Source organism: Gavialis gangeticus, unplaced genomic scaffold (assembly GCF_001723915.1).
Source record: "Gavialis gangeticus isolate Ggan-Ray unplaced genomic scaffold, GavGan_comp1, whole genome shotgun sequence".
Classification (NCBI taxonomy): domain Eukaryota; kingdom Metazoa; phylum Chordata; order Crocodylia; family Gavialidae; genus Gavialis; species Gavialis gangeticus.
In genome coordinates, this window is record NW_017729025.1 from 76,575,108 (window position 1) to 76,587,195 (window position 12,088).

General features: G+C 38.1%; 1 protein-coding gene across 1 annotated transcript in view; it reads right to left on the reverse strand.

The window, feature by feature from the left end:
* Positions 1–12,088, reverse strand: part of FMN1 (formin 1) — a 303,131-nt gene that overhangs the window by 98,545 nt on the left and 192,498 nt on the right. The window contains exons 10-12 of the mRNA XM_019518964.1: positions 7,963–8,109; positions 4,413–4,472; positions 2,286–2,406 (exon numbers count right to left, since the gene is read on the reverse strand). Coding sequence (XP_019374509.1) covers positions 2,286–2,406; positions 4,413–4,472; positions 7,963–8,109 — 328 coding nt within the window. The remainder of the gene's footprint in view (positions 1–2,285; positions 2,407–4,412; positions 4,473–7,962; positions 8,110–12,088) is intronic.

Consider the following 12,088-nt stretch of genomic DNA (forward strand, 5'->3'; position numbering starts at 1 on the left):
GACTGCTGTTCCTTTAATATCCCCATCTGAAAGATCTCTGCACAGTAAGTTGCATGGAACTCAATCTGTTTGCCTCAAATAGATTGAAAGGCTGTGTGGCCCCCGTCTGGATTTGAACTCTTGGTTCCATGGTGTCTAGGTATTTCAAACCAGAGGCTCAGACGAGGAAGACATGCCCCAGGGCCATGCCCATTCAATTCTTCTTTCTAAAAATATGCGATATCCAGATAAATGATCATCTCAATAAGATGAACAAACAATTCGTTTTCAATGGTAAGTGAATCTTCTTTAATTATGAATCAACTACTTACATTGAAAATATCATTTTAGATATGATAGACAACCATTTAAATTTCCTATGTCTTTTCATTGTTGTGCTATCTTAATTTCTAAGAAATAGATTTAGGTAAGATAATTCATTAACGGAAGCACTAGTTTGATCTGTTAACAGAAACACTAGTTTGTTCTCCAGTGACACATGAGAGAACACCTCACCCCATTCATTACTTTGTCTCATCCCACTTCCACAGAATACTGTTCTGGCTACCTTAACCAACCTAACTGTAAAATAACTCTAATGTACCCTATAACACAGGCAACTCCAGTTAATATTGTTCAAATTATTTACATCTGAAGGGCCGCGCCTGTCTGGATGGCTGGGCCTGACGCTTCTCTGGACTTGGTTTCTGCTAATCACATCTGTTTCAGCTTTAGACTTTCACTGGTATTCTGCCAGCAGCCACAACTTTTTAATGCCTACAATAAACTATAGAGAGTCATCAAATTTTTGTTGTATGTGTTAAAATGATATACTCTTCAATTAAAATATTTGATGTACAACAAAATAGTGTTATCTAAAGAAAGAAATAGAACAAAGATATTAAAAAGGATGTTTTGCACAGCTTGTTTAGTAATGCTGCTCATTTTGTTGTTTAAATATAATAGAAATCCCCAAGAGACATTGTTAGCATTCCTCCATATATAATCCAATGATTTTTATCATTTGACATTTCAAACGATAATCAGTGGGGGGTTTTTTGCTTCTGGTCTTCCCCAATGCACAAAAATAAATAAATAAATAAAAATCCTGTGCATTGTCAAGTCACGATAACCTCATTTGTTGTTTGACTTTGTCAACTTTCAAATATATCATTAAAATGGAATGCAATAAAGGGAAATGCAATATTTTACTTAGAATTTTCCTATATATGCTTTTACATTTTTTTTTTTTATAAAACCTAAGGACGAATCAGCCTTGAAGCCCAGAAACCAAAGATCACAATGAATCTGTAATTGTAAAAACAAGGAAGCAAAGAGCATAGTTTAAAAAAAAAAACTCCTCATTTTCTCTCTCTACGCTTTGCAATTTAGCACTAAAATCATGTGAATGTCAAAGCCTTGTAGCTCAGCCTGCAAAACTGAAATGTACGGCAGCAGGACTACATGCTGGAAAAAGTACAAGATCAAACACAGATCATGTTTCTGCACAAACTAGCACAAGAGAGGGCAGGCCAAGGGTTTTACAGGGGCAAGCGACGAGAGGAGATAGAGCACTTGGGCATGCCCGGGTTGAATAAACAACAACTGATACTTTCCTACCACTGTTGACCTTTGAAACCTCTCCTTAAGGTGGCTGTGACCTAATTCAGCCACTTCAAACTGGAAAAATAAATTATTTTGTGATAGTTTTCATTGCTTTACATCACAAAATAAAAATACAGCCTCCCTGTTCAACTCTGATTCTACAAATATTGTTTCATTTGAAAAAAAATGTTAACGTATTGTTTAAGTTTAAGTGGAATAGTTTTTATAGTCTTTGTTCAAATTCTCCTTTTTCATCCAGAACAGCCTTGGTATTACTTGTTTCTAAAAAAATGAAAAGCCTAAAATATTCAGTCATCACTTGCTGTAGCTTTTTTTTTTTTGTAGTGGTTAAGTTGTTTTTACACAAGTCCTGAAGAAAGTATTTATGTTATTGGATGACAAGAAACCTAAAATTAAAACAAAATCCTGGAGAAGGTTGGGGAAAAATTCTCATATAACAGGAAATTTCTAAGAGATTTCTTTTGGAGCTTTTTGAATTTAAAGTGGATTGCAGAAAATTATTTTTACTTTCATTAAAAATAATGATATAATTGTATTTTAGATCTGCAATTTTTGCCAGCCTGTAAATACAACTGGATCTATTAACACTATAATCCTAATTAGTAATAAACAAAGTTCATAAAGGTCATTTTTAAATGGCACTCAATTGTTAGGATAATAAGATAAAAGTTCACAGTTACCTTCCAGATCTCTCTTCAGTTTCCTTAAGTCTTTTATTAGGTCTTCAAACTTAACTTGGGAGGCCTGGAAAAAATCCTGTGGTTCTGGTAGAGGAAAAATGCTCTTGTCTGTTCCAGCTTCCTAAATACATGAATAAATTTACTATGTAAATGAAATACATTTGCAATGAAACAAGTTTCTGCTCTCAAAATTTTAACTATGAATTAGTATAATAAAACTGCAGAAATATTACAGTTAAAATAGTTACTTCCAGGCACAACTTTGAGATGCATATTTTAGGTGAAATCCATTAATTTAGTGAGGTCAAAGGACTAATGATATTAACTTCAGTGAAGCCAGAACTTCATCCTTCCTTTCCAGCAGGATACCAGCTGGACAACAATCTTATTTTAGTTTATACTGTTACTATATTACAATACGCTGCAAATTGTAATGGAGGATAGACAACCTAAACTATCAGGCAACACTAAGCTCACTATTCATTTTATAATAAGGGTTTAGATAAAAGATTATATGTTTTTTAAACAGACAATCATTAAAATAGTCCATTTTAATATAACAAGTGATCTTATGCCACCTGTTTGTGGCTGTGTTCTTTTCCAATTTATTATGAATACATATTTTATAAATTGCCATCAGTATTTAAACCCTGGTTAATGTATATATTTTGAACAAATAAAAGTACATAGTTGTGGGTTTATGTAGAGAAATAAATCACAGGGTTTATTGCTTATATATGGAGCTCTGCATGTACCTCATATCTGTGATGACAAAATACTAAAAAAGTATTAGAAGAAAAAACAGATGATTCAAAGCCACTTACCAGAGGAAAACTCAACAATTCAAAAGCATTGTGTAAATGGTATTTTTAATGGCATGGCATTTATGAGGATATACCACCTGAGCCTTAAATATTTTCTGTTTCTTGATTCAGTCTTTAAGGAAAAGTTACTTGGAGGGATAAGTATGATTCATTTGTGAACATTCAGAACACACAGAGCTATATAATACAGATAAAAAGCTTTAGAAACAAACTCAAGTTGAAAGATGCAATTTACATAACTACCTTTTCTCAGAGAAGATCTTTTATAGCACAATAAAAATCCCCCACAGTACTATCTTATAGCAGAATTAATTATTTTACTGCGCCTTAATATCTGTGCATGTGTAGGCAGTGACACTTCACTGTGGAGCTAATTAGTCTGCTCCACAGTAAAGCACATGTGTAGATGCACCCATTCAGTATCAAAATCCAATGGTCAGGTATAGGCACATTTCTAATACCAAAAAGATATATATTTTTTATTCTGGTCCAAAGCTTTGGAATCCTTCAATATACATAATGGTACACAGTACCTTACCTGACAAAACAGGTTATTTAGTGCAACAGCACCTCTTCTTTCACAGTCCCTAATTGAAACAGCTCTCTCTCAGCTAACATGCCTGAAAACAGCAACCTTCTACTACATTCAGGCATCAGAGATATCCTGGTTACCATTGCTTTCACCTCCCAGCAAAGTCACACTGAAAATGCAGCATTTGGTTTCCCACATTGTAGTACAAAATATATGTTACATTTTAGATATTTTTGGAGAAGCTGAAACCTGATTGGAGTTAGAACTTAATCAGTGTTCCTGTCATTCTGTCTGAGATCAGGCAGGGACACCCTATTTAAAAAAAAACCCAGCTGGTTCCTACTGTTAAATGATGGCAGGTGTCCTGGCAGGCAGTTTCCAATGACAAAGACTGAAATTGACCATTCTAACGAGGCTGCCAGACAAATCCTGTAACTTTCCACAGGACCCCCCTCCCTCATCCACCCATATAGCATAATGAATATTTGTTGCCTATTACATATTAAGTAGGGGTGGACTGTTCATACTGCCCAGATTTTAGGACAAGTTTCTTAGAGTGTTTAAGGAATGTGCTCTGTAGTGCCCTGTAGTCATGTGCAAATATAAATCTAGAAATATAAATCTGTCCATATTCTATATTTAGCTTTGTTTTTTAAAAACCTTATTTTAACTCTGGGCACTACTTTATCTAGTCTACAAAGGTACATTCAAGTACTTTATATTTAAGCAGTGTAGCAGCACAGTAGTCAACGCACCAAATGAATAATTTACCTTATCACAGTGCCGCAGGTAATATAGGACAACATAATCCACAAGGTTAATTTCATTATCCTAGGAAGAAATTAAACATGTTAATATAGAAGTTAAATTGGGACTGAAAAAAAGAGGCAAAAATGTGGTAAGTGCAGTTTCAAAAGAAATGTTTAAAAGGGAATCTACTCTGTTATTATTATTTATATGGTCATCTGGAACAGGACCCAGGGCATGTTAGTCAAAGTCACTGCCCACAAAAAGCCAGCTACTTAATCATCAGCAGGTCCTGATATTTGTATGACAGAATATCAGTAATTTCTATCAACAGCACTGGGAATTATTTGGGTCCCACAGGGACAAAATTTGCCAGCTGTAACAAATACTAATAACTCAAGTAATTATATGAAGAACACTAGAATTGTCTAGAAAACATAATTAATCCATTTCAAGGCCAGAAGTACCTATTAATTTCATTTAGTCTCATTTTCAATATAACATGGGCCAAGAAGTAGTAAGGATGTTTAACCATGTAATATGAAATATAGAGCCATGCAGTATAAATTTGTCCATTGCATATACTGTTCCATGTTGGTTCATGAACACATCCTTCCACAATGTGACAAATTTTCACTCAAGGAAAACACTGCTTTCTTAGTCCTGCATCGCATACTAGCATGGTACGTGACAGTGCTTTATTTTCTCATGTGTTATTGAGTCAACATAACCCAGCTGTTCTGGGGAAATGGGTAAAAACAGCATTTCAGGTATGGAATCATAAGTTTCAGGAAATTATTAAACTGTGCAAAAGAAAGACAATGTAGGGCATTATATATGGAATGTCTTTGATGACTTTCTTTTGTGTTTTTATATAGTGTATTGACAGCTATTAGTATAAAGGTTCAGATATGCACAATGTACGATTTCCTGCACAGAGATGTCCTGTTTATATTTGAGTCTGCACCACATTATATTTTAATAATATCATACAGCAGAAAAATTGTTAACTAAAGAAGTCACTAGTCTTCAGGCAGGATAAACAATCCTGCTTATATAACATTAATATAAAATACTATGGTGGTAGGTTGCATGACAGACATAAAATTGAGGTCATGTGTTATTGTGATCACTTTTGTGAAGTAAATCATTACTGCCATTCTAGTCTATACATATCCTCACATCAAATCTCTCAAATTTTATTTCATCAAGACCAGCAAATCTGGAGAACAGGAGAATGGAGCACACACACAGGTGTATTTTAACTGCTGGGTTTCTCATTCTTGTTACCTTCCTGAGGTACACTATAATTTTACATGCTCCCTACAGACCAGATAACCAAAGTTCAAGGTTGGTCCCATTTAGCCTAACCCCTAGGATTCAGACAACGTGTAAATCCTGTTGTTCTCCTGTCACAGGTGAGCATAAAAAGTACACAAGAGGATACTCTCATTTGTGCACAAAAAGGTACCTCAAGGTCTTAACTGGTATACTCTGTTAGCCTGGAGGAAGTAAAGTCTTACGGCTCATATACATACCATGATTTTTGCCCTTTCACAAGCTGCAATTGCATGTCTGTTTGCATGAGCAGGATTTCCTGATGCTTTAAAAGTCTCTTGTGCATTAAACTAAAACTCCTCAGACATAGTTTATTTTGGCTTGCCAGGAATTAAAGTGTCACGTCCATGGATTTTATAAACCTATTTAATTTAATGATGATTAAAACCCATGGTGTGTACATGAGACACCAAGGGTGCTTGTATCTGTCGACTAGTCCTTTAGAGATTTAGACCTCATCCGAATATTGGCCACAAACTTGTGATGAAGTGAGAAACTCACAATTTATTCTTGCTTCTCATTAAGCAAAAGCAGGGCATTCAGGATGTTCCCAGGAAGACAGACAAAAACAATACAAAAAAAATCCCAGACATATTGCCAGTCTTATCTTGTGGGAAAAAATTCCATTTTAATCCTCAAAACTGGCAATTGATTAGTCTAGCAGCATCTGGAAAATGCATTTCAAACTATGCCTCTGTCACAGTGCAGAACACCAATCTCAGCAGAAATGCTGCTGCAAACACTGAAGTTTTCACTTCCTTTTGCATCCAAAGACCAGGCAATAGTGACAGAAAGAGGAAACAATGTTTCTTTTCCTTCCTGCCGTGGAATGATCTCATATGCATTCTGGTTGGATTGGGTTGTACTGCACTCAAGCCTGACTTATTTTCCCTTCTGCTTTGAGGACTTCAAAGATCGTCTTTGCACCATTGGTCCCATCAAACATCTAGGAGATGTGGTGGTTGATTGCAAACCTGACCTTAAGACATATTATATATACACATTTCATATCCAGACTGGGTATGACTGGAGGGCCTCATGGCAATGTGCTAGGGTACTTGTGGTGAGATAGCTTCTATAAAATAGAATGTTCCAACCTTCAGAGTAAGACAAGTATACGGTGCCTCAAAACCCTAGCTCTCACTAACTTGTGGGTACTCCTTGGCTGAAGGAATGCTAAGGGACATCACCCTGACAGAAACACGCCCTCGCTGAGGTGTTAGCCAGTCAGCAGCAATTCTTATCTGTTGCTCTTCGGCAGAAGCTACAGCCATTGAGGCACTGAACCTCTGGACTCAGTCTGGCCTTTGGATTCTGTCTCAGTGGTCTAAAGGGGGCATGATAGGTCTTGGGCAGCCTGCATTTCTCCATACTCATGCCTAGACATAAGCATTGAAGGTCTTGGTGTGATGGTTGCAGGACTCTGTACTAGTGGATTCATCAGGCACCTGACTAGACCTCTTACGCATACACCATGATCCAGATGATTGATGGTTGCCTACTACTAATATCCAGACTATGAATCTGACTCAAATACCAAAGACCTGCTAGAGATTTTGGAGGTTTTGAGAACAAAACCATACCTCTTGCTATTTGATGTAGGTGTGCTATTTATCAATTTTAAATAAAGAAGCCTTACTATATACTACTTGGCCTATGCTCATGAATTCAAATCAATACATGTTTTTTTGTTGAGCCCTTAGCTGAACTTTTCAGCAGTGGCAGATCCACAGGAGTGCAGTGCTGTGGCTGCACAATCTTTTCTGACCACGCTGTAGGAGCAGCAGCCGGGGAAACAACATTGAGGAGAATTATGAAAGTCAGAGAGTAACACATACACAATGTCCTGCTGTTAGAATCAGAGAAAGGCACGAGGAGGAAAGACAGAGAAAGGCACGAGGAGGAAAGACAGAGAAAGGCACGAGGAGGAAAGACAGAGAAAGGCACGAGGAGGAAAGACAGAGAAAGGCACGAGGAGGAAAGACAGAGAAAGGCACGAGGAGGAAAGACAGAGAAAGGCACGAGGAGGAAAGACAGAGAAAGGCACGAGGAGGAAAGACAGAGAAAGGCACGAGGAGGAAAGACAGAGAAAGGCACGAGGAGGAAAGACAGAGAAAGGCACGAGGAGGAAAGACAGAGAAAGGCACTCCTGGCAAGGAGTGGAGAAGAGGAACTAATGATGAAGTATACAAAAATCTCTTTACAAATGTCCCCGTAAGCAAAAACAAGTACTTACTCTGCTTTTAACATCCTTTAGTTTGGGAAGAATTTCCAGACCAAATCCATCTGCTTGACCTCGTGTCCTGTTCCCACCATTCATATAGTTTCCAAAAGCCAAAATCAAACCTAGAATTTCCTTCACACTTTTCAAGCTCAGCAAAGCCTGGAAAACAAGTACTAATTTGTAATTTTGAATTGTCACAATGATGACAATATTTTGGCTCTTTGGTGTATAGAGTTACAGCTTTAGAAAATATGGATTTCCCTAAAAACACTTCCTTCATGTTCAACCACACAAGAAGAGTGTTTGGTTTTCTGCTATTTAGACTAAGTGCAGTAGTTGAAAACAAGACATTGTGGAGGTCAACATTTGTCTCTCGCATAATCCATATTAAATGTTAATTGTTTACACAATCAAGTTATATTGTGATTATCAACTACAGAAACTCAAGCTGCTCTGTGAGACACAAACAAGTTTGAGCAAGTACCTTTGCTGGGGTTTGCAAAGGTGCAAGTGGGGCAATAATTTGGAGACAAGGGAGTAGCACAGGTGTAACAGGGTGCATTAATTTGGATTCCAGCATTTTTTTTTTTTTACCGTCTCTTATGAAACCAGACGTCACTTAGTTTTTTTTACTGCTGATTCTGCAACCAACCTTTTTAAGAATAAAACTATCCCTTCACTTGTAAGCAGAGAAAGTGACATGAAATCTCTGGGTGATGAAGAGACTACCACAACACCAATTTACAGTCACATTTCAGAGCAAAACCAAGCTCTGTGATTCACAACACTACTAAATCAGGCTACTGTGTCAATTCTTATATTTAAAAATCTTGTTTTCAAAGCAAGAAAAACAATTCTCTGTGCTGGAATCTAGCATACAATATTTTGGTTTCAGCTGTACAAAGACTTTCTTTTTCCGTTATTTGAATGATATATTATACTGCTACAAGAACACATTTGTTTACCAGTCTAAAAACAGATTTGAGCCAAGGGATTGGGGTTTGGGTTCAAGATTTCAATGCTGGCTCATTTATAGGACAAAGTAATGTGGCTTGTACTTGCATAAATCAAACTTGGAAGAAAGAAATCTAGAAGCCAGTGTATAATATGATGCATCAGAAAAAGAAATATTGAAACAACATGGAACAAGATTTACATACCAGTCTGGACTAATACAGTCAAGCATGTTTTAAGTTTATTTTTTAAAAAGAATTATTTCTCTCTACAATGACAACCCCCCACCCCCAAACTGGTGCATCCATCAGACAAAAAAAAAAAACAAACCAAGAGACCTTTTCTATTCTGTATTAGTTCATATTTGTCTAACATCTGGCGACACAAAATGAATGTAGATGTTCTTCAAATAAATTATTTGGGAGAAGGTTACTGCATATACACAGCAACTTTTTTTAAAACTTTATAGAGGAGGCGTCTATCATTACTTTGTGATAGGCACAGGCTATGGGGAAAGTACACTTCTGTTCTGCACCTGGAACAGACTGATTCATAATCCCTCTCTCAGTTTCCCTGCTGATTTAGCAAGAAAACGAACTGCATTGGGTCTGTAGCTGGTGCAACATATGGGAGACAGGAAGGTTGAGCCACAAGCTGGTCCTGAACTATTTTTAATTACTGAAAAAAGAAGAAAGGGCCTCCTGGCAGAGTGCCTAGTAAATAATTTTAACCTCCATGTAAACAAACATTGTCCCTTCCAGACATTAAAAATGGTGTGAGCTGGTTCAAAAGGCAGAATGATAAATTCAGTGATGAGGTATATGGTAAGAGAAGTTGATTACAAAATGGGAATATGCAGAGTGTAAGTGTACATGTAAACAGCATAAATTATACTGATATCTTCAGTGGGATGTACTGGAAAAATCTAAAAAAAGAGAAAGGTTGGATAAACAGAAAGTAAACTCGAGTACTATTCCTAATTCTACTTTAAAATTCTTCCATAACTTTGAAGAAGTCGGCCAGTTTGAGTCCTACTTTGTATGACAGTAGTAGAGTAAGAATCTTAAAACAAGTGAAAAATTACTGTAAGGTCCTTTTACATTGTAAAAGTAAAGGTCCCTTAGCACTACCATAGCAGTGGCTCACAAATCAGGTGCCTCTTTAAATAAACTGGGATCAATTCCATTGTCTCATCTCAGAGAGGTTCTGCAAAGCTTAGGATTTGTTTATGCTCTTTGGAGCATCATGCAAATATTCAATATCATCATTATTTTTAGAAGTATATGGAAATCCTGAGTAAAATCCAAGGAACAATTCTTTGCATTTCTAAAGCTTGAAGAAAATTGTTCCAATTTTAGAAGTCCCCAAGTACATTTTTAGTACTAATGGCAGGTTGAGGTTTGCTTACATTTCTGGTCTGAATGCACAAATGAATGCAAAGGTTTTTTTGAAACATTTCAGTCCTGTGGGACCTTTGATTTCAGTTTACTGCATTTCACTGATACCACAGAGACAAAACATTAGGGCTGTGTAAAACACCATCATTTCATTTTGATATCTGTTTTGCCATTTCAGAGGGACAGTGTTTCATTTTATCACTTCATTTTGAAGCACTGTCCCATACCATTTTGTCAAAACTGTTCTGCTGTTTTGATGCATTTTGAAGTTTTGCCCATGGGCTATAATGGGGAATCATGAAAATACTTAAAACTTTATCATTTGTCGCCTGATTTAGGTAAAAATTGCAGGTATGTTCACCCCTTCTGAGGGCATGAAGCCTGCCAAGTTTCAAGGAAATACAAGCAGAGGTTTCTCAGAAACTGAACCTCAAAAATCTTAGAAGCAAAACTCAGGACACTTGCTTGCAGCAGCAGCCTCCTGTCATGTGGCGGAGATCCAGGGGCCCGCACCCCTGGGAGGGCTGTGGGGGTGTGCCAGACTCCTCCCAGGGGTGTGAGCCCCGGATCTGTGCCGGATGACAGGAGGTTGCCACCTGGGACCAGCACTGGGCACAGCCTGCACCCAATACCGGAGAAGACTGATGCTGCTGCTGGCCCCAGGCAGCAGCAGCAGCCTCCTGTCATCCAGGCACAGATCTGGGGGCTGGCACCTCAGGAGGGCTGTGGGACTGTCCAGACTCCTCCCAGGGGTGTAGGCCCCCAGATCTGCACTGGATGACCGGAGGCTGCTGCCTGGGACCGGCACTAGGCACAGCCCACACCCAGCGTCGGCTCCATGGAGCTCAGCCTGGTGGCAGGAGGCAGAGCACAGCCCTGGCATTGCCCACCTCCTGCCGCTGGGCTGCCCTCTGAGCAGCCCTGCAGCCCCATGGAGCTCAGCCCAGCAGTGGGAGGCAGTTTCGGCGGGAGGTGGTTTTGAGTGCCCTCATTTTGTTTTGAAGCTTTTAGTTTGTTTTTTTTCCCCAATTTTACTGTTTAGAGCTTGAAACAACTTTGAAATGAAATAGAGAAATTTTGCACAGCCCTAACAAACATATCTGCATTAGCATCTTTTCCACTGTTTGTTTCATCCTTCTTCCTGCCTTTGTTTGTAGTTGTTTTTGGAGAGAGAGGAATATATCTTTATCTTATTTTCCTTCTCATCTCCTACTACTTCTCCTCCCTTCTTTGCCTTACTCTCTGCCTCCAGTACGTTACTTAGCCACTGTGCAAACAGAACAATTCAAAATTTGGTAGATACTATTCAAACAGATACCCTTCAAAGTGAAATGTTGTCATTCCCAAGTAGCAAATAAATCAGAACATTTTCACATAGCAGGCAAGACAACTTAGTTGACAGAGATAGTTAGCTGTGTTAGTCTGAAATCAGGCAGAAGCCAATGTAGATTGGCACTTAAATCTGTGGTTGAGGTAGTGGTGTAACTGGAGGTGGAGACAATAGGACCAACCATTCTGGAAGCTGACTTGTGGGGTGGCAAAAAAAAAAAAAAGTGGCTGCTGCTGGCAGCCCCATGTTTGAAACCATTAAACTGGAGCAGCAACTGAAAGTTGCTGCTTCTGCTTTGCCCTGGGAAGCAGAGTGCATCCCCACACTGCTGGGTTGAGGTCACTATTCAGTTTTCTTCTATCACAACTTTTATAATTTTTTGTGCCCCCCCCCTTTTTTTTTTTTTTTATGAACAAGGTTTTATTGATCCACTTTAATGTATTTATTATATTGGCTC